Source organism: Delphinapterus leucas, chromosome X (genome assembly GCF_059928025.1).
Source record: "Delphinapterus leucas isolate spDelLeu-1000000601 "Yukka" chromosome X, BTC_Dleu_Yukka2, whole genome shotgun sequence".
NCBI lineage: Eukaryota > Metazoa > Chordata > Mammalia > Artiodactyla > Monodontidae > Delphinapterus > Delphinapterus leucas.
Genome location: NC_143150.1, coordinates 113,162,036 through 113,187,453, shown reverse-complemented (window position 1 = coordinate 113,187,453; position 25,418 = coordinate 113,162,036). Strand labels below are relative to the sequence as shown.

General features: G+C 43.0%; 2 protein-coding genes across 2 annotated transcripts in view; one reads left to right on the top strand and one right to left on the bottom strand.

Annotated features, from left to right (window-relative positions):
• The window catches only part of PTCHD1 (patched domain containing 1), a 54,924-nt gene extending 31,140 nt beyond the window's left edge, over positions 1-23,784 (top strand). Inside the window, exons 2-3 of the mRNA XM_022560442.3 lie at positions 5,071-5,731; positions 16,971-23,784. Of these exons, the coding sequence (XP_022416150.2) occupies positions 5,071-5,731; positions 16,971-18,625 (2,316 nt within the window). The 3' untranslated portion in view covers positions 18,626-23,784. The remainder of the gene's footprint in view (positions 1-5,070; positions 5,732-16,970) is intronic.
• LOC111167506 (uncharacterized) overlaps positions 1-25,418 on the bottom strand; it is a 247,214-nt gene that overhangs the window by 30,944 nt on the left and 190,852 nt on the right. The window lies entirely within an intron of this gene.

Sequence of the window (25,418 nt, the reverse complement as noted above, 5' to 3'; positions counted from 1 at the left end):
AATTTGGAGGGGACTCAGTGAAGAAAACACTTCGTTCGGGCATGAAAACCAGATATTCCTTGAAAGCATTTTAAAGCAATTTTGATTTAGCATCACTTTGAAGGTAATATTTGGGGGCAAATGATATAGGTTAGAAAGGCAAACCAATAAGCTCCCCTTTTAAACTGTTCCCATGTGTGCAGCTTATTTGGGAGTGGCAGAAGGAGGGGGCGGGAAGGTCAGATAAGGAAAGGAAGGCAGCTGATAAAGGTGGTGCCATCAGACTGATCCCCCCTGGGGACCCCCCACCTCCTCTGAGCCTCCCGGCACAGCTGAGCTTGCTGGGGGACAGCTTGAGGTGTTAATTGCCCTGCCTTAATGGCCTTCCTGCCTTCTCTCTCCCCTTTTTCAACGAGAAACAAATACAAAAAGAGCTGGAAGGTATGGAAAAGCTCTTCTGAACCCACAGGTATTTTTCCTATGTCAATTACCACTCAGGAGCAGACACTTCCTTCCTCCCAGTTCCCTTCTGTACTCTCCTCTACAAGGTGCCCCTGCTGTCTTCTGAGGAAGATCTGAGTGTGCCAAGGAGAGGCAGAGAGGAAATTAGACTCTGGCCTGTCGTGACCAGCAGCCCACACTGGCTTTGTCCCAGGCTCTGGCAGAAGGGGATTATAAGAGCCAGTGCCTCCCCAGCACGGGAAATCACTCAGAGAAGGGAATCTTTTTTTTTTTTTTCCAGTAAACCTATTTTCCCTATCCTGTGGTTTTCTTTCTGGGTTTCATCTACTATCAGATCTGTCACTGACCTAAAAAGAACTTCAATGTGTTGGAAAAGCATACTTCAAGCAGCTGTAATAAATCTCAAGTTGATATTTATGAAGTTAACTTTCTCTCACTGAGGATCTGATTGTATACTTCGTGGGTGTCACTCATCTTCGAATCATGTCATGTTAGAACCAAATTGTCCGTGGAGATTAGCTAGACCAACCTCCTTTTTTTACTGAAAAATCTGAGACATAAAGGAGCAGAGTGACATTCCTAGGGTCTCCGACACTCCTACCTAAGCAGCAAAAGCCAGACTTGAAGTCAAAACTTCCTATTACTGGATTCCATTATGCCCCCCGGTCTTTTTTCTTGGTAAGGCGGTTTTAGAAGTTTCATTTGGCAACTAAGGAGGCTGGATGGAGAATAAGAAAATTCAGTAAGTTCAAAACCCATCCCCTTCATTGCCTGTTAACATTGCCATGTTCCGTTGCTGCCTAAAGATGAAGTTTGGCTGTTTGGATTATTTCTGGTCTCTCTTAATGGACCCCAGATCCCCAAATGTGGCCATCCCACAGTTCAGTCACATCAAGGCCGGTCATTTGAACCAGGTGGGCTGACAATTCTTCATTCTTCCCCAAAAGTTCTAAAGCTGCCCTGGTCTAGACTCTTTCGGCCTCAATTGCTCCAGCTATAAAACGGGAATAACGATGTAACCATGTCCATAGAGTCTCGTATTGAATAAATTTTGAAAACTATATAGAGAGTGCTTAGCAGACTAGTTACTATTACTGTCATCATTCTTAGCCTGAAGGGTGATGAGAGGAAAGAATCTAACAGTTTAAACAGTATGTCCAGAGCCCTAGAACGAATCTCAATTTAACATTCACTTTGGCCTCTTTGGCGGCAAATACAATAACAGTAAACATATTGTGATCAAGACTGACATTGGATTAGGCTTTACTAGAGCGCTCGGCATTGTTAGAATAGTCCCTTTGTTTTGGACGTCAGATCTCTTATGTGATTTTCCATGTGTAAGTGTGAGCACCCTAAATTCAGGGAAATTATCCTATTTTGACAACACAGTAGATTTGATGAGTGCTTACTGAGTGTGTGTTGAGTGAATAATCCAAAATCTATACATAGTTATAGAAACGTGGATTATATGCTGATTCACATGACAGATTCAGACTATATTAAGGGTCAGGACTATGACTTTATGTCATTTCCCTCTCCTTTTCTTTTCTGAGGGTCTCTAATAATAAGCTTACAGGGATTGAGATTGTCCATTTCATGGACTGAGGTGTCTTGGTCGCCATCTCACTATCATGCTATGATGTCTTCCTATCTTTCTTTCCCCCTTCTGCCCCTAAGAGCAAAGATTAATTTAAAGGCAAAGATGAAGTCACTGTAAACTAACTTGTCATCGTTTTCACGTTGCTTTTCTTTTTCAGTGCAGAAATTTAAAGTGAGTATAAACCAAAAAAAAAAAAAAAACATAGCTTTGATCTCTGGCTTCCATTTTCCCCTGTGAATATAATCTAAGGTCACCTACTAATGCCTCTGCTGTCCTGAGTGGGGCTCCTTTAGGAAAGTAAATCAAGGCATTCTAAAACCCTGTACAGGTAGATGTCCAAGTAGCACGTGTAGTGTGTCTGCCCGTGGCTCTGTGGACAGCCAAGAGTAGAATGTGTGTGTACCTGACGTGTAGGCATAAGAACCACCAAGATCAGAACTGAGTAACCCCAAAAGTCCCAGGAGGGAGTCTCCATTCTCCTTTCCCATACCTCTCATTATCCTCTCACCTCTTATCCCATAGTAGAATCCCAGTAGACTCCCCCTGCCAGGTGGGTGGCCTCAGCCAACACCCCTTCTCTGGCTGCTTTTTCACCCAGCATCTCCCTGCCACTGAGGAGCAAGAGTGACACATGTTCTACCCACCTTCCCTTCGGAAATTCAAAGCAGGTGAATCTCACAGCAGTTCTGGTACTGAGAGTTAAGAAACCTTCCCTCTCAAACTTCAGTAAGGTTCCCATTTTCCAAGCCTCCCTCCTATGAGCTGGTGGTACAGGGGTTAACAGCATGTCTGCTTTCTTTGGTCTGTGGTCCCAGGGGGTCCCAGCAGTAGATCGGCAGAGTTGGCAGATCACTAAATAGTTTACAACTCCCCACCCAGTGTGGCATGGTCGCCTTAAAGAATGGATGGAAAATATCCCCTTGCTATAATTGGGTTCAGCCCTGTGACTTAGCACCATCTTATTTGGCAATCTTTTTCTCTTGACATATTTAGTAATCACTCTAAGGGAGATTTATTAGACTGTTCATGGGAACAAACAATGCACTAAATATTACACATATGCATGCTTTCAATACCACTCCTTTTCTAGCCTATTCTGAAGCTTGCCCCCAAAGTCTTTCTTTTAACTCCCTCTTGTCTTTAAATTCCTCTTGGTTCTTCTCTCCTCCAAAGTAACTTTTCATATTTTGGGATTTTTTTTGTAGTTAGGAGTTCTTTTAATCAAAATTCACTGGGCCAAGCTTAGAGAAGAATGGATGAAAACACACTCCCAGTGTTTAGAACCATTCAAGACATTTTGCTCTTCATCAATCCCAAAGCATCAAAACAAAAAATTAGCATATGGTTAGAGTTCTGTGAAAACAGTCTCCTAGGTATCCCTGGGACATCAACTCGTGTGTGTGTGTGTGTGTGTGTGTGTGTGTGTGTATGAAGGAAAGGACTCAAAATATTTCAGCCAAATGTGATACAATGAAGTGTCTCCTGAACCTCAGGGTTGGGGCCCGTGAGGAGATGTGAGGAAGGAGGACTTTGACAGCTGGTGCCCCTCAGACATTTTCAAAAAACATAGTATCCCACTCACCCTGGCACATGCATGCACAGGAAAATGTCTCAGCAAATAATCCACCTACAGCAGATTTAAGAGCAAATCTATCAGGGTCATGGAGACGCTCAGAAGGTTGAGTTATAATGGCGCAGCAACAGTATGGCAACTCTGGATACGAGGCTTTTATTCCCTTTAAGTGTGAAATGTTCTTCGTTCGTCAGGTATGTAATAACGGCTAGCTCTGCTCTTGGGGGAGCCCTCTCAGTGCCAGGCATGGACCTAGATGTGCTCATTTGTTTAACACTCAGCTACATGTCCACTAATGGCCTCATTTCACAGAGAGAAGGCCTTATTTTCTCACCTTAGACTGTAGATTACACACGCTCCTACATATCTGAACTTGAGCCCTTGTAATTTTTTAGAGGTGGGGCGGTGAAAGCACAAAACCAGGATTTAGTTGCTAGCAAGAACCTTCATCTAGCTTCTGGTATTGCCAACCTAGAGGCGTATAGTGAGGGGCTAGGCGCACAGGTTCTGGAACCAGGCTGCCTGGTAGAGCCCAGCTCTGTGTGGCCTTGGGCAAGTGACTTGGCTTCTCCGTGTCTCAGCTTCCTCGTCTGTAAAATGAGGCTAGTATTTGTACCTGTTTTAGAGTTTCTTGTAAGGATTAAATGACTTAATCCATATAAAGGGCCTAGAACTGTGACTTGCACGTAGTAGGGGCTGTTAAATGAGTGTCTGTATTCCCACGTGCACTTGGATCACAGGCATACAGAACTCGGGCACAGCAAATGTGATTTAGGGCGAGGTGTGCGGAATAAATCCTACTGTGTTCCCTTAGCATGACTGCCGTGTATCCCAGCCAAGCTCTGCAGTTACAGCTCCCTTCCCACAGAAGCAGAGAATACAAGGGCCCTGAAGGTGAACCGCTTGTCTTTTATGTCACAGAGTGATTACGTTGAATGGGGAAATCATTTAGCTGCCCTACAAATCGGCAGCAAGGGATGGGCCTACAGGCGACCTGTGCACTTGGAATTGCACCTTAGTTCACTTTTGACATTTTCGACGGGAGACCTTATACTGGGGTGGACCAGTATAAGATTTTCAGATATTTATAGACCAACTGAATCACACATAAAGAACACACAACATGTAGAAATAATGGTGGTGCTCCTCAAACTTTAGCTATATCAGAATCCCCCGGAGGGCTTGTGAAAACCCAGATTCACCCCAGAGACTGTGACTTACCAGGTCTGAGAATTTTCATTTCTGACAAGTTCAAATCTGTGTTTTACATCCTTACTACCCACTTCTGATGTAAGGTTATAACATTTAATTTGAACTCTTTAGCTTAGAGATGGCATGAGTGACTCCCTTTCCCCTCCCCCACAAAAAATAGAGACGTTTGAATCCACAGAGCTAATGTCACTTAGTACTGTCTTATTTTTGGTAATCAACACTGACTCTCATTTTTTCCCCATAGTTGCATGCTGCTGTGACCAGGATCCAGGTTCCAAGGCCTGGATTTAATTACACATTTGCTCACATATGTATCCTGAATAACGATAAGACTTGCATCGTGGACGACATAGTGCATGTCCTGGAGGAGCTAAAGAATGCTCGGGCCACCAACCGGACCAATTTTGCTATCACGTACCCGATCACTCACTTAAAGGACGGGAGGGCAGTTTACAACGGGCACCAGCTCGGAGGCGTCACCGTGCACAGCAAGGACCGAGTGAAATCCGCAGAGGCCGTCCAGCTCACCTACTACCTGCAGTCAATCAACAGTCTCAACGACATGGTGGCAGAGAGGTGGGAGTCCAGCTTCTGCGACACCGTCCGACTGTTCCAGAAATCTAACGGCAAAGTCAAAATGTACCCTTACACGTCCTCCTCACTGAGGGAAGATTTCCAGAAGACCAGCCGCGTATCAGAACGCTACCTGGTCACCAGCTTGATCCTGGTGGCCACCATGGCCATCCTCTGCTGCTCCATGCAGGACTGCGTCCGCAGCAAACCCTGGCTGGGCCTGCTCGGGCTGGTGACCATAAGCCTGGCCACTCTCACTGCGGCCGGGATCATCAATCTTACTGGCGGCAAATACAATTCCACCTTCCTGGGAGTCCCTTTCGTCATGCTAGGTAATTACTACCCTTTGTTTTTCTGTCTCCTCCTTCTGGTGGTGGTGACTGGGTTCCTAAAAGGCAAGGAGAAGCCGTCTAACAGGTTTGTTTCATTTATGGCTTCCTCCTCTTGCCCAGAAGCCCTGGGGCCAGTACTATAAGGTGGTGTTGGGTCACAAGAGGCAGCTTTATCTGGTAAATGTGCCGGAAGTCCAAAGTCCTGGGTTCCAGGCCTGGTTCTCCATTAAGTAGCTGCATGGTGCTGAGCAGATATTAATCTCTGTGCTCCAGTGCCTTAGGCTGGGCTTCCCCAGAAGCAGACCCTGAGACAAGGATTTAGATACAAGTACTTTGAGACCCCAGCATGGGAGTGAGGACATGAAACAGGGAAGGAAGATGATTCGGGGTAAGCTAATCAGCATAAGCTGGGGGCACCTGTGGCTTAGTCCCACCGGGGACCTTTGAGAGGCCTCAGAGGTCTCCTTGAGGGGTGAGGAGGCTGAAGGCTGCGCAGTGCACCCAGAAACCCTATGTATGATTCATTGAGGGTTCTCCCCCGAGTCATTAACTCCCCAGCACTTCCCAGGGAAGACCGAGCACATTCCTGCAGCTGGAGAAATCCCTCAGGTTACCAGTATTTGGAGTAAGAAGACTTCCGTGAGCTCAAGAATGGGGAACGGGAGGGCACAGAGGTCGGGCACGAACAGTGTCCACTGGCCTCGGTTCCCCTACCCGATGGACTGAGTGGATGCGAACATCACACAGAACGATATGGTAAACGTACGAGAACTTTGAAGCCAACAAGTGAGACATAAATAAGAAGGTAACTCTTTCCTGTCTTTGCTATGAACTCAGGAGAACGTTTTAAAATGATAGTGTGAGAATCCCACTATGTTCTCTCTTGGAGGCTGCAGGAACTTCCTGATAGAGATAATTGTCAGCGTAAAGCCGTAGTGGTCATAACATAATGTCAGTTGCTCTGTCCATCTGATTTTGAAGGTGCCATGCCCAGCAAACCTGATGGCAGAGTTCTTGTGGGCCAAGGATTCAGTTAGCTTCCCCCTCTTCTTTGGCAACTTCTCATCAATCCCTTTAGCAAAATTAAAATGTCATTTGGAATCAGATACTGACATGACAAATGAAGTGACATTTCTCATTGGCTGAGGAAAAACTATGGTGGAGTTCATTAGTATGCCTTGTGTCCTGTTTGGGGATAGTAGAAAAGAAAGGAATTTACTCGGGAAGTCTCAGCTGCATGATGGTTAAATGATAACGTGCGGGGCTGGCGGAGCCACAGAATTACGTGCGGCCTTCCATGCTCTGCGGCCTGTGGGAATTGAAACCCAGGCAATAAACACAGACTAGCAGCCTTTGTGGAAAAGTGGGGCACTGTGCGGAGACTGAGCGTGCTGCGAATTTCCCAGATCGGTTTACTCATCACTGCCGAACTCGGCACAGGAGGAGGCTGCCATACTTCCTCCTGAACTCAGTCTGTTAAGATGGCAGCATCACTTGCCTCTTTAAGATAACCCCAAGACAATGTGGGTCAACTGTGGAATACAGGGCGGCTCCTTGAGGCGTGAGTAAGGGCTGGTTAGGAGGAGCTTCCACGGAGGCCTGAGTCAAGATGTCAATTAAAATGTTCTGCTCATAATTAGTCAGATGCTTGGGGGGTTGTTTTGTTTGTTTGTTTGTTAGCTTTTCATTTTAAAAATAGTGTATTTTTTGCTGTGATTGTTTTTGTGGGAGGAAGATAAACGGGGATAAGGGTTTATGGGAAACTGAAGGGAGACAGGTTCTTAGGGGGAGGAAAAAAGGATGTCAGGGATAGAAAAAGGACTATCATTCCTGGTTTTATGACACTCTTAAGTAGTTACCAGTGAGCTCAAAGAATGATACAATATTTAAAACTTCCTGAAAATGAACTGCATTCATAAAACAAAATTTCAATATTTAGAGGTCCTTAAAATTAATTTTTAAGTAAAACTAAGCAGTAATATTCAAAACTTCTTCAAATTAATTTCACTAAAAATCAATTTCACTATAAGTAAAATGAAATTAAATATTCAAAACTTCTTGAATTTTATTAAGTGAAGTAAATTACAGTATTTAAAATTTCTTAAAACTGATTTTTGTACTTTTTTAAGTTTTAAATATTGTAAGTAGAAGTCAACACAAAAAGGAATACAGCAGGTAGTGCTGGTGTGGGGAGGGATGTAAGAGATGGAAAGATGCTGTTAGCAAGGGAGACCCAGTATCGGTGAACTTCACATGAATTCAATTCAGAAAAATCTGGCATTTGTCGTGAAAGAGATCAAGCGCCACAGTGCCCCGTACACCCTTGCTCGTAATTTGTGAGGAATGTTACATGCATTGATTTGATGGCAGTTTTCCCTGCTGACAGTCAGTAGGCAACCTTTCTGTACATTTTCAGCTCAAAGAGATCTCAAATTACTTAGTCACAACATGAAAGGAAGCTACGCATTTTAGTAGCTAAGGCCCATTTGCAATAAATACTTTGCATCACGTAATGGATGCTTAACATGCTCGTAAAGCCAACAGCGTCCGGATTTAGGATAGTTGCCCTTCTGTATTTCTCAGATAAACTCTTCGTTCTCAGATTTGATTGTAAAATGGAATATAAGCCAGAGCATGTTCATAAATGCTGCTGCATTCAGGACCAATGTTTAATTCTGGTTTTTTGATGACCAGTCCTAAAATGCCAATAAATATTTCAAATGACCAAGAAGAAATGCAGTGCAAAGCGTTTTGCACTATGAGTCAATAAACTTGTCCAGTTTATAAACTAAGCAGATTTAAGCAAAACTTCCTGATTTTCTGTGATATTAATATACGATCAAATAAAACTTTTAGAAATATATGGCCTCCTTTAGAAGGAAAAGTATCTTAGAAAAAGTCTCTTTTTCCTTTCCAGACATTTCCTTGGCCGACAATAGGTCTATAATGTGATAAACAATTATAGGTTTAAAATTCAACAAACTAAACAGTCTCAGTGTGATGCCAGTCACATAAGGCCAGACCCAGCCAAATGCCAAAATGGCAGTAGATTTAGAATGGAAAATTTTAAGACCATGTGTGTCAAGCAGTATTAACCTGACAAAATTCCAGAATAGGAAAGAATTTGGATAAACTCTGAGAGTTCACCATAATGGGATGTGACTGTGTGTTTCTAGCCAAGACGGTACGTGACATCTCTGGCAATAAGAATATATCCTACACAGATGAATCATTTTGGCAATGATGTAAGCATAGATACATCAGGATTTAGAATGTTTTTAATCAGTGTCATGCATATTAGACAACCCCACTTCTGCCAAAACCCCTGTCCATATGAGTCAGATCAGTTTATTTAGAGCTGAAATTCTTAAAGGTCTACAGTATCATAAATGCTCATTGACATTTTTTAGTTGTTATAATTTGGAGAGGAGTTTATTTCATCCATACCCCTTATGCGTAACGTAATATCCTTTCTTTCCAAACTATGTTAACACCAGGTACTGAGGTACCTGAACTGCCATTTGTAAACATCTCACACTCATCACGTTAATCCGTTATGGAATTTCCTTTAAAGGATGAGGATTTACAACGTTGCCCTGCAGTTGGGTATGATTTAAGAAATTGGCACAGGTTTTGCACATGCAAGCTCTCCTTACAGGCTTAATATTTCCACAGCTTTGCTGATCAGACACAAATCAGGAAAGGAATGGAATGCTGGAGAATATAGGAGGCAACAGAAGGAAGGTTTTCTTCCTTCTTCATCTGGCAGGTTTGGTGCTTCATGTACATTCTGTACAGCTAAAAGGGGAGAAGTGAAGTTGCGGTGAAAGATACTTTGGATATTACTTTCTATGTGGTAATCTAATTTATAAGGGTTGCTTTGCATTTATTAAGATACAAGAGACTCAGAGCCCAGATGTGACGAAAACTTTTCTTCAAGAAAAATATTCTTCAAGCCCTTTCACATGTTTGGGATTTTGAGACAGTCTAATGTCAGATCCAGGGTTCCCTCTTCCTTCTACATTATCCAGCCAGGCCACTCAAATTCAAGGACAGGAAAGGAAGAAAGGATGTGATTAAGTGTTAGGAGGAGACTAATAGCAAGGATGTTTGGCTTTGTTCAGGTTTCTAAGATTATCTATATTTAGCAGAAACCAGAAGATCAGGCTCAGTTCTATGAGAACTGGTTCTTATTTGCTGCCACCTAGAATCTGACGCAGTATACGGAGCTCAGGCTTATAAAGAGGTAAAAGTTCCTGTGCAAGAAATTTCGTTCTAACGGAGAAATCGGAACTCTTAATTATCTTGGCTCTAAACTTAAGCAAACCTGCAAAGTTTTGCTTTCCTGGTGAGTATTCTGGTATATTTCTAAAGTCATGAGAAATGTGGGAGGGAAAAATCAGCCAGATAATAATAAAATACAAAATTGTCAATATTCAACCATTTTTCACCTACAGAATTGGTACCAATATCTGACCATTTTTGAACGACAAAAGTGGTCATTTCTTATGGCTCAACCTACTACGTTATCGTAGAAGTCCATTATTTGCAACAACAGGACAATCTACATGATGGAGTAGAAGTATGCTAGAATGCTGTGGAAATACTCTGCTTAGATATAAATCACTAAAAGGTTCAGTAGTTTCTAGAAAAATAATTGATTTATAGGGGGTTTGTTGTTCCCACTGTTGTTTACATCTGATTTGAAATAAGAGAGTAATTTTTCAAAGTTTTTTCCTGAATAGCTTTTTTCTAATGACCTGTGCTCATTGTGGGACTAATTTACAAGGCTACTGTGTAATCAAGTTTTGTGGCTAGTTATCGGCTTTTTATTCTTGTGCTCCACCACTCCTTACAGTAAGGGGTGGGTGGGGAAAAATAGGTTTGAGGGGATGGATCAAACACGTTTTATTGTTCTATCCTTAACCATAAAGGAAGACAAGAACGGGACTAGGGGCACAGTCCGGGAGGGCAGAGCCCAGTTAGGCAGAGGAATGCAAGGGTGCTTCATCTCTGACCCAGGTCTCTTGGGTATCCTCTGGGTGGTCTAGCCAACTAGTCTAGGGAATAGGAGAGTGGCCAATTCCATGAGGGTCTGGCAGCTGGAAGCAACAGCTGGAAGGACATTGAGCTGGTTAAAAAAAAAAAAGACCATGAGGAGAGACACCTAGTTTGTTGTTGCATTTGGATTAGCATCTCAGAAAGTCACTGCTGGGGCCCGGCAGTGTTGACCACATGGGTCTACAGTAGCTCACAACGCAAGCAGATTCATAGTCATTGTCAAGGATACCCTGCATCTCACCTAGGCTACTTCACCAGCCAAGAACCAAAGTGTAGATGGAACTTAAGGGAGGGATTCTAGCCCCTTCTCTGCACTGACTGGTGTAGCAGCACTAACACTTCTCTTCCTCACCAGTAAAATAAATTTCATATCAACTTACTAGTCATCTTGTGTGTATGTGTATGCATGTGTGTGTGTATGTGGGTACATGTGTGTGTGTCTCTCTGTGTAATCTGGGTGCACAATACATATTATATATCACATTACCTATATTATATATCATATGTAATATGATATGTTATGCAGTAAGTTCATGTTTATATACATTTTTATGTGTTTATAACCTTACATATATTGTTTAAATGTCTGAATAGAAATACTATATATTTCTCTCTATATTACATAGTATATATTCACACATTTTATATGTAAATATATAAAATGTGTTTGAATAAGATATGCCACATATACATATATTTATATATTACATATGTCTTCTATATGAAGAGATATTACACAATGACCATATCATATATTATGGGCCACAGTTGTACACACTGATTTTATATAGTGCATGCGCGCGTGTATACACACACACAGAGTATGTAAATACTTTATCTTTAAACAAGGAAGAGCTATTAGCCAATTCATTTCTTGGACTCTTATTTGCACCTCTCGAATGAAGGAAAATCATTTCTCAGATTAAAACCCAATGCTGTGATTAGAATTACCAAAATGTGACAAGCCTCTGGTAGAAAGAGTAAGATGTGTATATTCGCCCTGATGTGAGCATCTGTCTTAACTTAAACAGAGTACACCTTTACTCTCACTCTTAACTGTCAGACAAAACAGGCTGTGATAAACCAAACAATTCAGCTTAGAAAGTAAATGTTCGTAACAGGCGAAGTGTAAATGTAACCCAATTAATGAACTTCTCCCTTAAAACAGATGTTACTCAGGCCAGACATATATACACTTTAAATTTCTTCTCAGAAAAACAAAAATCATGAATTTATGTGGATGTCATGGAAGGAAAAGCTTTCTATAAACATGAGCTACTTAGTGAAACTTGTCTAAGAATAAAATATGTTTTAAGCAGATTTTTCTCATGCATTCATTATACTCCATGGATTTTCTAGAAGAATGTAGTGATTTTATTTCCATATATGAAATCTGGCACTGGCCAGGCATGCTATAAACGGCTTCAGTGTCTCCTGATATTAAACGTTTTCCCATTGAAACTGGAAGCCATCTCATTTTACCTCCTCCATCTTCTTAGTTATTCCTTACTTTTAGGAACTCAGGATGAGGAAATCCGGCTCGGATTAAAGGATTAAAATGTGAGGAGCACCCAGAGGCATCAGCCTCCGCGCTGTGGTTCTGTGTGCTGGGGAAGGCAGGAGAATCTGGGCCTGAAGAAAAATCTGCCTTACAAAGTCCAAATGTACAAAGTAGATCGATTTGCCTGTGATATTCATTGGCCAAAAAAAATAAATAAATAAACAAATCACCCAGACTGCCTCTGATAGCAAAACCATTAAATACGTTTAAAATATAAGTGACTTCATGAACAACTTTCCGGAAGTGTATCTACTGGGTAAAGTTAGGTTAACTCTCAACTATTCACTTGTCGATTCCTGCGTCGGTGGATTGTAAACAATCCCAAAGGCTTTGGTCAGGTCCCAGAAAAGAGTCTGGGTGAGAGTGAGATTTAATCTGTGAGTATTCCTGAGACTCACCCTAACTGACTGGAGGATTTTCCACCATTAGTGTTATTTATCATCTGTGCTGCCTTGTCTCTTCATTGCCTCCAAAGCCTGCAAGCTAACTGCACATAAAGATAGAAAATTCTTTGGAAAAGAAGAAAAATGATTAGCCTAAATCCTTCGGTATTTGACTTTACTAGATGAAAATCCCAAAGACTACTGCTAATAAAATTTAAATTGCACTCCTGGTATAAACTGTATCTGAACACTGGTGAAGAGCTCTACTGTCCTTATCCCAGGGCCTGGCTAAAAGCCTGCACTGCCACAGAGCATCCACTCATGAATAATCAGAACTTGGACCTGTGTGTGTGTCTTGACACACTGATAGGCATGTGTTCATAGGCACGTAACTATACAGACATGCGACGAACCAAAACAAACATCTTGAATGTGCTTTTCAAAGACTAAGTGAATACTTTAAAAGCTTCTTTATCTTCAGAATTTGATAGAATCAGTATGTATTGTTTAGCAGTTCCCTCTGGCAATTCATCAGCCCTAACCACTCTGGCTGTAAGAGAGGGAGCGCGCTAGGATGCTGGGCAGTTCCTGGCAGGCTCACTACCACGCAGCAGTCTTTGACTTCCAGGTCTCAGGCTGCCCCAGGTCTTGGACCTGCCCCTTGGATGATGAGCCCAGGCTCCCATTACGTGCAGGGCTTCTGGTCACCAAGGGCTAAATCTATTTGTTGACACTAAAGAAAGGAGGTAGCTGCTGAGAGAGGAAAGTGAGGAGGAACAGAATGTACCAAAATCTTTCTTCCCGGCCTTTCCTTGGTTTTCATTGGCCCAGTTTCTGAAATGGATGTAAAAACAAAGACCTGGGCTGGCTGGAGGAAAAACTGGGAAGGAGTTAGTCTCTGTGAGATCCTCCCTACCTATGATTTCCTCTGCACTCCCTCCCCATCTCGGTTCTCTGTCCCATTCCCCAGCTCAAAGGGAAGCTGCTTCAGTAGACACACTATTCCAGAGGGGGCTGCATTTAAAAGAATACCCTTGAAGGCCAAACCACAGGGAATTCAGTTGTGATGATGGGCAGAGCAGACATTCTTGGGGGGCAGAGCATTCCTCATGTCCTACGGCTCTTGGAACATGCCTCCCCTTGAGTCCAGGCCAGAAAACAGGGGCTCCACAGTTCCGCTTTCCATTAGGGTAATAGACCAACCTCTTCAACATAAATACCCAGCTGTGAATCAGGTCTGGTGCCAGCTAGGCAGTCCAGGCTATTCATCCCTGGGAGGCACCCGCAGCTATGCTGGCACTCATCTCTCCCTTGATTGACTGAGCTTCAGTAAGGAGGCCCAGGTATGGTGTTAGCAGTTGTCCCTGAAATCCAAAGAGCTCTTTGAAGACACTGCACAACTGCCATTTGGAGTCTAGGGTGTAGGCATCTGCTAGAGGGGTGTGGCTTGAGAATCAAGAATCTAGCCTATCAGGAATGAAGGTGGGGGCCTTTGCAGGCCAGGCCAACAATGACTAGCAACAAACGCTGAGTGATCGGGTAAAACAGATTCTCTCTCAGGGCTTCCTCTTCTGGCCTCTGCATCTGTATGCACACCCCTGTAGCGAGAGGAATGAAGGAGAAGCATAAGCCCCTATGAATAAAATCAGAATCCTCTGGGACTGCCCCCAGAACCAAGAACATGTGATGTGCAAAAAGAGTCAGGACTCAATAAAAATGATCAAACTACAGAAGGATAAGGCATTTAAAATGCAGCAACAGATCTCAAGAGACAGGCGAACAGCTTACTTCCACCTCTCCTTGAGTTTGATTATTTTCATTCTGGACCCTCAAATGCCTTATTCTTTTCACCTAATAGCTCTGTTAACTCAAAGTCCTTTCCTCGATTAGCTTCTAAGATCATCCAACAGCAAGGTAAGAAAAGGATTCTTACTGTATTTTCCAACAAGAGTCAGGGTCAGATAATATCATTAGAAAACATCACACCAATTGTAAAAAAGGACTGCAAAACAGATTTAATTCAAATCCTACTATATGAGTAATTCTAATCCTGCTCTATGCATCTTTATTTTCTTACCATATTTAATGACTCAGTACCAAAGCCCTGTTTTAAAACTTTTTTTTTCTTTCTAGCAAGAAAACACATAAAATTCCATTTGCCATTTTCAGTGAAACTCTAAAGTGTGTTTTGCCCACCAGAACTTATTCTACATGGCCCCAGATGAAATGGTCAGTATTGTTTCCCCAGGATGCAGATGCCTCGGAAGTACTTTTTTTACCCTCATTTCAAGGGATCAGTTATTTTTTTATTTTATTTTATTTTTGCGGTACGCGGGACTCTCACTGTTGTGGCCTCTCCCGTTGCGGAGCACAGGCTCCGGACGCGCAGGCTCAGCGGCCATGGCTCACGGGCCCAGCCGCTCCGCGGCATGTGGGATCCTCCCGGACCGGGGCACGAACCCGTGTCCCCTGCATCGGCAGGCGGACTCTCAACCACTGCGCCACCAGGAAAGCCCGGGATCAGTTATTTTAATCAAAGATCAGCTGGTCCTTCCTGAGAACACAGTGGCAACAAACTTAATAAATAGTTTGCCCTGGTAAGACTAGACATTAACTATCTAAAACATAGTTAACAACAGTATGCCAGTCAACGAGTGCACTTTTTACTTCACGTCTGGGGAGTTTAGGTGCCTCCAATTGAATAGGGGCCACGGTGCTAGTTATCAAATTGACAGTCTTGACCTGACCTCTAAAAGTGGCTGTAAAGCAGCGCCTAGTAAATTAAGATAAATGCCAAATCTCTCTGAGGAAACAGGCCTATATCGTGACTATGAAATGGGCATTCGGGTTTGAGGCCAAGACTTCACAATGCATATATAAATACCAGCCTGGGCACGAGGGAAGACAAGCGCTCAATGACTGAACACAAGGTAACAGTGACTCACTTTACTCAGTATTACGATTGGCTGGAGATTTTAAATTCATTTTTAAAAACCAGACTATTGTACCACAGGGTAAAGATTTTATTATCCTCAGTAATGGGATTGTAGTTATGCCAAGGTGTAGAAGCAGAAAATGAGATCTGCCGATCTCAGTGCCAAGACAGGGGTGATAGAAAGCCACAACAGGTCACTTTGTGGGTCTTTTCAATGTTGCAGCGGCCTGGAAACCTGGGGAGGCCCGTCCAGGAAATGTCTGGCTCCAACTAGGAAAGATGGGAGAAGTTCAACTAGATCTGGTTTTAGGCAGTAGAATAAAGTCAAAACGGGCACTTACTGTACCTGTGCTGTTCCAAGGTTACTGGAATACTAACCAAGGAGCCAAAGGCACTAAGTAGTTCAGGAGAGAGGTTACTGATCTGGCCCGGTCCCTCAGAGGCCACTGCCAAAGAGTGCAGAGAAGCCAGCAGGGTCACCGCCTGCTTGAGACGCCATCCATAAACAACCAAAACGGGTCAAACATCCCCGAAGACAAGAGACACGCCACAAACTTTCAACCTGAATTTTCATTTTTATCCACTGAGTTCATATGAATCTTGTTCCTTCTTCCATCCTTCCTGTTCACTGAAACTTGTCCCTACTTATTTTGCTTCCCTCTGTTTCGCAGATTTATTGCTTCCTGCATTGATATTTGGGGAAGAAGAAAAAAGAGGCTGTGATTTAGGTTCCTGTGAAGGCTCAGATTAAATACAGTGCTTCTTTCTCCCTAAAGCCTTCTACTTGGCCAAACTTAAATGAGGTGATGAGCCGTTAACTCAGAACCCTCTGCCCACCGCCTTAGTCTGTGCTGACCTCCAGCCAGACTTGTGGGGATGACAAGCAAAATGATGGGTGGCCAGGCATCTTCTCTGGAGTGTTCCACCAACCAAGGCAAACAAATACTCTGCAAACTGCACCAACAACCCTAAACTATCAATGTGCATAATCCCCAAAAGACATAGGCACACGTCTACTCAGATTTTTATAGGCAAAAGTCCACCCAGCTTTCTTGAGCCAGAAGGAAGCCATGAAGATCTCAGCTCCTCTATCTTCCCTCTATCCCTTAACATTTATGATTCACTAAAACACGAGTTTCTCTCTCCACAGGAGAAATCAGTGACATTTACTGTCACCTGTCACCCCTAGGACGGGTTATATTTCCTTTGACCCAGTAGGTCCCCAGGACCAAGGTGTTTCCCCTCTTTAGAGAGATTAGCCTTTAAAATTTTTGATCTGGTCTTTTTCTGCCCCCTCAGGTCATGGATTATATGGGACTTTTGAAATGTTATCCTCCTGGAGGAAAACTAGAGAAGACCAACACGTTAAAGAGAGAACTGCAGCAGTCTATGCAGACTCCATGCTCTCCTTTTCTCTCACCACTGCCATGTACCTGGTCACCTTTGGCATAGGGGCCAGCCCTTTCACGAACATTGAGGCAGCCAGGATTTTCTGCTGCAATTCCTGTATCGCAATCTTCTTCAACTACCTCTATGTACTCTCGTTTTATGGTTCCAGCCTGGTATTCACTGGCTACATAGAAAACAATTACCAGCATAGTATCTTCTGTAGGAAAGTCCCAAAGCCCGAGGCATTGCAGGAGAAGCCCGCATGGTACAGGTTTCTCCTGACGGCCAGGTTCAGCGAGGACACAGCTGACGGCGAGGAAGCGAACACTTACGAGAGTCACCTATTGGTATGTTTCCTCAAACGCTATTACTGTGACTGGATAACCAACACCTATGTCAAGCCTTTTGTAGTTCTCTTTTACCTTATTTATATTTCCTTTGCCTTAATGGGCTATCTGCAGGTCAGTGAAGGGTCAGACCTTAGTAACATCGTAGCAACGGCGACACAAACCATTGAGTACACTACTGCCCAGCAAAAGTACTTTAGCAACTACAGTCCGGTGATTGGGTTTTACATATACGAGTCTATAGAATACTGGAACACTAGTGTCCAAGAAGACGTGCTAGAATACACCAAGGGGTTTGTGCGAATATCCTGGTTTGAGAGCTATTTAAATTACCTTCGGAAACTCAACGTGACCACTGGCTTGCCTAAGAAAAATTTCACAGACATGTTGAGAAATTCTTTCCTGAAAGCCCCCCAATTTTCACATTTTCAAGAGGACATCATCTTCTCTAAAAAGTACAATGATGAGGTTGATGTAGTGGCCTCCAGAATGTTTTTGGTGGCCAAGACCATGGAAACGAACAGAGAAGAACTCTATGATCTCCTGGAGACCCTGAGGAGACTTTCTGTCACCTCCAAGGTGAAGTTCATCGTCTTCAATCCGTCCTTCGTGTACATGGATCGATACGCCTCCTCTCTGGGAGCCCCCCTGCACAACTCCTGCATCAGTGCTTTGTTCCTGCTCTTCTTCTCGGCATTCCTGGTGGCAGATTCTCTGATTAATGTCTGGCTCACTCTAACGGTTGTGTCCGTGGAGTTTGGAGTTATAGGTTTCATGACATTATGGAAAGTAGAACTGGACTGCATCTCTGTGCTATGCTTAATTTACGGAATTAACTACACAATTGACAACTGTGCTCCACTATTATCCACCTTTGTTCTGGGCAAGGATTTCACAAGAACGAAGTGGGTAAAAAATGCCCTGGAAGTGCATGGGGTAGCTATTTTACAGAGTTACCTCTGCTATCTTGTTGGTCTGATTCCTCTTGCAGCTGTGCCTTCAAATCTGACCTGTACACTGTTCAGGTGCTTGTTTTTAATAGCATTTGTCACCTTCTTTCACTGCTTTGCCATTTTACCTGTGATACTGACTTTCCTGCCACCCTCTAAGAAAAAAAGGAAAGAGAAGAAAAATCCTGAAAATCGGGAGGAAATTGAGTGTGTAGAAATGGTGGATATCGATAGTACCAGAGTGGTTGACCAAATTACAACAGTGTGATAGCATCTGCTTGTTATATTTTCACCCTAGGTCTTATCAAGAGCAAAGGGATGATGTTAATGGAAACAAACTGAAAGTTTTTCTTTGGTTTTTAAGAATAAGAAATAGGCATTGCCAAAAAAAAGTAAAGGACAAGGTGGGGAAATGGGCATTGCATATTTTCAATCTTTAAAACAAAAGGCTGTCATCAGAGGAAATTTACACACACACACACACACACACACACACACACACACACACACCCCCTAGGAGACTCATAGTCTCTTAAACTAAGATCAAATAAGCAAAAGCTTATTAGCAAGCAGAATCCTCTTTTATTCACACTGCAGATGTTGCTGGTATTGTGACAAAAACCTCCTGATTGAAAGGTCAGCTGCCAAGGCAGAAATAGCTTTGAGCATTGCTCAAACAATAAAGCTTCCAGAACTTCTGCAGAGCGGTAGCTCCAAGCAGGGTCTGTGGTTTAAGGTCTAAGGTCTTTGCCATCTCATCTATCCCCCCAACACCCCAAGGAGATGTTTGTGAAAGTTCTGGCCACCAAAAGCAAGCCAGAACCTCAGAAACAGACACATGGCGGAATGGCCATCACCCATGGACTGAAACTGAGTCACCTCTAAACTCACCCAGGTGAGGCAGTTTTGTTGTCCAGAATGAATTTATCATACGCCCCACCCACCCACCATCAATATACTTTTAACATTGGTATGGTTTGGCTAATATACCTTTAAACCAATGACAGCTCCAGCAATGCAGAGTTAAGGCAATTCTATTTTGGTATATCTTGTTGCTTGTCACCAAATGGATCTGCTTCATTAGTTACAACTCTTGGCAAGAGGCTCTGAGTACCCAAAACCACAGAGCCAAACCCAAATACCTGGCATGATGAAGGAAAAGCAGGTGTCTACTTGAACCCACAGATAGTATTTCCATTTTGACAAAAAAAAAAAAAAGGCCAGCTGGTACAGCTGTTTGCGGTTTGGCCCTACATGCATTTTTTTTTTTTTTTGCATGGATGCCCAGAAATAACATCTGCCCACACATAGCTGAGGAAGGAGAAATGAACACTGACATGGTTATCTGCCACAGCTTCCCACTTGTAGTGCCAGTCTGCCTTCGCTCAGGAGACATGCTTGCTCAGAGATACAGAGAAGAAAAGTCCTGAAACTTTATAAGTCCTGAAACTGAGAACTTCAGGCAGACATAAAGGGCTGAAAGTGAGATAAATGGAAATGACTGGAAGATGTAATCACCACCATAAATCTATCAACGATGACAGTCAAGCTTTCCTGCTAACCTGGCTGCACTTTCATCTTCCTGGTCCCCACACCCCCCCACCTTCGTTGGTACCCCTCTACTTCCTTGCACGGCCCTTCTGTACATTATCGAGCCTAGATGTTTATACTGTTGACTTGCAGTATCTACAGGATCTAAACAGAAATGGTTTGATCTGAAGAGGCTGTGTATGTTGCCCCCGACCCCTGCATTTCTTTAAGTCTATAAAAATGAAGCTAAAACCTGGTCACACTTGAGGTAAATGTCTACAGTATTCTTCCCTTTTAGAGACGTAGCTTATTTAGACATCTGTAGTGGTAAGCATTTCCCCAAAGCACCTTACCTTTCTGGACCTTAGCGGATGTACTGTGCAACTTCCCCATCCCCTGCAGAGGAGGAAACTGAGACCTAGGAGAATAAAGTGACTCACCCAGGGTCACACCACTGGAGGGTTTCCATCATTTTAGCATGCCTAAGACAGGGCAGGCCAATTTTAGATCTTCTCATAAGAGGGCTACTACTCCCTTCAAAGTACATTTCCAAGGAAGAAACATAGGACTTATTGGCCATAAGGCAGACTTTTTTTTAATGTCTGGGTAATGTTTGGGATTTAGGTTTACCATTGTCTTTCCAGACAGCAAAAATTCCCAAATGATTCAGATGTAACTACACCAAGTGCAAACCTGTGCTTTCTATTTCATGTACTGTTGTTCACACAGTTCTAAATATATGTGCAGGGGATCATAGCTAGTGCATTACACACTTGTTCAATCTCTCCTGCAAACACACTAAGTGATCATACCAATGTGTTATGCACTCAACTAGAAGATAATGAGCTTTAATCTAAGGACAAATGCAATCCTCGAAAAAGGGCAAGTTCGCATAATAGATCTGCGATCAATTCTCTCTCCAAGGGGCCTGCAACTAGGCTATCATTGATAAAACACAGCTGAAGAGGGGATTGGTTTTATTCTTAAATCATATGTTGCTAAATCATTTTCTGAAGAGCGTGTTCTAAATCAGCCATTGATTTAGTGCCAGCCACGTGGAGCACCTTGGGTTACAGTGACTCCACAAAACTGATACAACACATACCAATTAAGCAGATTTTGTTGAGAATTTAACCATTCAGTTTGGTCAACCAGAATGACTTACTGTGGAACTTTATTTTATGACAGATAGTAGTTTTCCCTCTTGATTGGGTCTCTGCACACCTTGGGATATTGTATTTTTAAATGAAGGGCATTTTCAGACTTGTCAACTTCTCTTTTCAGCACTTGAAATCAAAGCTTATGGAATTCTGACTGTGGAATGAATGAATTATTTTGGGGGGAGTCTGCATGCCAAGATTGACTACTTATTATTTATTGTTAGATCATTATTACTTATTTGTTAATATTCATTGTTAATAATTGCTCTGATAGCATTGGTTTAGCCCCACCATGGAGAAGACATTTTGAAAATAGGTCAGAATCACATCCCCCCAAAATTTAAGTCTTTACTTCATGAAGTTTTACTTTTTCAATTGCTATAAAGAGGGAAGAACGATCCTAGCAAACACTTGCAAAAGTTTTATTTTTCAATTAATTCCAACCAAGACATTAATGTCCACTTTACCAAAGAAACTTATTTGGTTGGTTTTGAGTTGGTATTTATTGTTTGTTTACCAAAGAAAATATTCCATTCATCAAAAATAGTTCCCCTGCTCAACTAAAAAAAAAAAAAAAAAACTGTGATACTTGGGCTTTCTTGGCCATTCATAAAGAAAAAAAGAAAAGTCAGGGTAAGGGTGATATTCTCTCATTGAGTTAAACTCAGCAGAAGATGTAAATTCACAAGAAGCTTGGGGTTTGCAAGAAATAAAATGACACTTGAAATAGGGCATTATTGTTAAGTCCTATAGCAATGGCCCAATGAATAGCATGAGGGCTCCTCGGGCTAAAAGGAGCATATTTGTTGCACAGAAAAAATAAGATAATCGCCGATGAAACTCCTTCGCCATTGTTCCAGCTCATAAGTTTAGTTTGGGGTTTGGGGGGGTTTTAGGTTTTGGGGTTTTGCTTTGCTTTGGTTTGTGACATTTGTTTGTGTTTGCTTGTTTTGCTCCTACCTTTTCTACCATTTCTACCCCCTCAATTTTCAGGCAGAAGTGAGCTAATCAGATGCCATCCTCCATGGCTACAGTTATTTGTGCAAAATGCTGCTCTGAACAAGGCCCTTGATAACCCTTTTATTTTAACTAACCACCACCCAATTGTTCTAAGTGGCATTCTGGGACCATGACATCACTTTCCTCCAGCCCCAGCAATGGAGCGTGGCTGTGTCTATCTCAAGAACGAGTGGGCTGGGCAGCCGCCCTGGGGGTGTGGCATGAGTCAGAGCCTCTTGGACACAAATGATATGCTCCTTATAATGGCTTTTTATTCCTTCGGATCCTATTAAAGTAGCCCTGCAGCTTACAGTAGTGTTTGATCTCTGTGAATCTCTGTTTTCTCATCTGTAAAATGGCGATAATAACAGTTACTATCTTTCAATTCAGCAAATACTTACTGAGTGCCTAATATCACCCAGATACTGTTCTAGAGACTGGGGACAGCAGTAAACAAATCACATAAAAAAAAAATCTGCCCTCGAGAGCCTACATTTGAGTGATATTGTGGGTTTACTGTAAGGATTAACATGAGAAGATGTTCAGAGAGCACTCGTGGCAAGGCCTGGCATAGAGAAGGAACTCAAGACATTATTATTTGTAATCTGTCCATCCCACACAGTAGCACTAGAGCTCAGGATGGAAAGCTACAGAGAAGCAGATTTGTGCAGATCAGAGCCCAGGATTAGGGCTATGTAAAAACGCAGAGTTGTCCTGGTCATTTTAAGACATTCAAAATTTGGCTGGATCATCACTTAGTGGAGTGAGTGTGAAGGTGGCACAAGCCCTAGATGGTGGAGTTGGATTGTAATCCTTGAAAGAAAGGGATACAGGCAGTTGGGAATGGAGTGGGGAGGGGAGGGCGCTTATTTCATTACTATGCCCGGCTTGTCTGAAGACATTTGAACATTCCTTTGGGGTAATTTGCTTTTAAGTCTGTGCTACATAAAAAGCACCAGGTATTTAAAGACAAAGTTCCTATTTTTTTAAAGCATGGTAAATCTGCAACACGAAGGAAAATATTAAATTAGTACTACCAGATTCTCTGGCAAAGAACTGAGAATGGCTTCAGCCAACACATTGCAGAGTACCTCCCCGTGGTGGTTACAACTGTTTATTTCTGTTTCATGCCAGTCCAGGAGAAAGCAAAGAGGAAAGTGAATGAGCTAAAATCCATTCACCTGAATAGGCAGCGTCAGGCTGTCCTCCCCAGCCCGCCTCTCACCTGCCCCCCTTCTGCCCAGGTGATGTGTTTGAAGTCCTCTGATATCTGTGAGGGCACCATGCAAGGAAGAGGAAGTGAGGTGAGCAGACAGCTATGGCCTGTGTGTCAATTTTCAGGTTAGATTAAAATGAGCACGGCAAGGGTTTGGAGGAGCCGACCCGGGGAAAGAAGGTTTCTTTTCAAAGTACAAAGAAAGCAACGTCTACCAAGGAGGCGACCCGCAGAGGGCCCTTGGTGGAAGGAATGCTGTTCCTGTGGGACACGCCAGCCTCTTCCCCCTCCAGAATGTTGACACCAGATGAACCGTTGGACAGAATTAAGCTTACCCTCCTGTTTTTCACTTAGGAAAATGGAAACCTGCAGAAGTGAAATTACACACACAGAGCCAGTTAGAAGCCAGTTAGAAGCAGATACAGGACTGTGATTGAAGTCTCCCAGCTCCTAGCCTCAGTCCTTTCTCCATTCTGCCACTTTACTGCCAAATTCTATGTGTCTAAATTACGGGCTCTTAACCTGGGGGCCATGAATGAGTTGGTGGGAGGGCGGGACTCTGAACTCCTTAAAATTGAATTATACGCAAAAATGTGTATATATGTTCCATATGTGCATTTTCCTAAAGAGAGTTCATAGTTGTCATCAGGTTTCAAAAGAGGTCTGCGACCCCAAAAGGGTGAAGAACAACTGTCCTCAATTAATAAAGACCTCATTGGGAGTGTGATCCTGGTGTCCTCATTTTGGCTAATGGGCAATCAAGAATTTCTCAACCATCTTTTCTCCAAGGAGCCAAAACTGCTTCTAGGTATTGGTCTCTTCATGCCCAGCCAAGTGCCTACTACTCTTCCTTTATTCCTCATTCATTCATTTATTTAATCTGCAAACATGTTTTCATTGTCCAATCTATGTTCTAGCACCAGTTAAACACACTCTCCAGGGTGAGACTGGGGAAAGGACCCCTCTGCATCATGCTTTTATTGGCAGAAAGAATACTAGGCCGCTACCACATTCTTACTGTTGCACCAAAGGAATATATAGCCTCAGAATTACAGTAACCACTCCGCACACATAGACACACACAGAGGGGGCAGCCAGCAAAGGTGACATGTGGATGTGGGCCCTGTTAAAGAAGAAGAAGCAGAGCAGCCTATTTCCAAGCTTTACAGGTCTATGCCTGTGGCAGCAGCATGCCATCCTTGAAGGGGTGCTCCCAAGTGATCCCTATTCAAGAGAGGGAGAGAATGTGTCTCATTCATCTCGGTAATACTTGTAGTGAACACATAGGAAATCACGGCCATGGACATATGGTTACATTTAAGGACAGATGTGTCTTGGACACAGATATACAAATTGAAGCCCAGTTCTCTTGACTCCCAACCATCAGCTAGATATCGTAGACATGGATGGAGGAAGCTAGAGAATAAACGACTCTACGTGTACCTGTTAGTTGTGCTTCCTCTGGCATAACTTTAGGCACAAGGAATGTACCTGGGCTGTCCTAACGGCAAGGCTGCGGAAGCACTGCTTAGCCCTCCCTGAAGCACAAAGGAGGCACGGGTGACTGAACAGTGCCATTTACAGAACCCTCTGCCCAGCCGTGAAAAGGGAAGCCTTCTGTTGAGGTGGAGGGATATCAGCCCCACTTTGTAGCATGTGATATGAAGTTTGAAGACTTTGCTCACTGAGATCTATAAAGTGCTTCGTTTAATTCCCACAAAATGGCAAAGACTCGGCCCATTCCTGTTACCCACCCATTCCAGGCTCATCCTGGGGAAAACCCATATGATTCTCTTTGGCAAAACAATGTACTTAATTTCCAGGGTGAAACTTCAGCCTGTTTGGCTCAGACTTTCACATCTTTATTCTTTAAATTAACGTTCTGCCAGAATTGCTTTTGCCCCCTTCCAGAATCACCAAGGCAAATTCCATGATGCCTCCCAGGACCATAGGTGACTGGCCAAAATTGGTAATGACCCATTAGCGCTGCTTCACACACACACACACACACACACACACACACACACACACACACACACACCAGGCACACATAATGTACGTACACTCACACCTATAACACATGTACACACATAAGTACATACATGCACAGGCACATTGCCTTTTACAACATACCTGACACATTTGAGGCACATTAA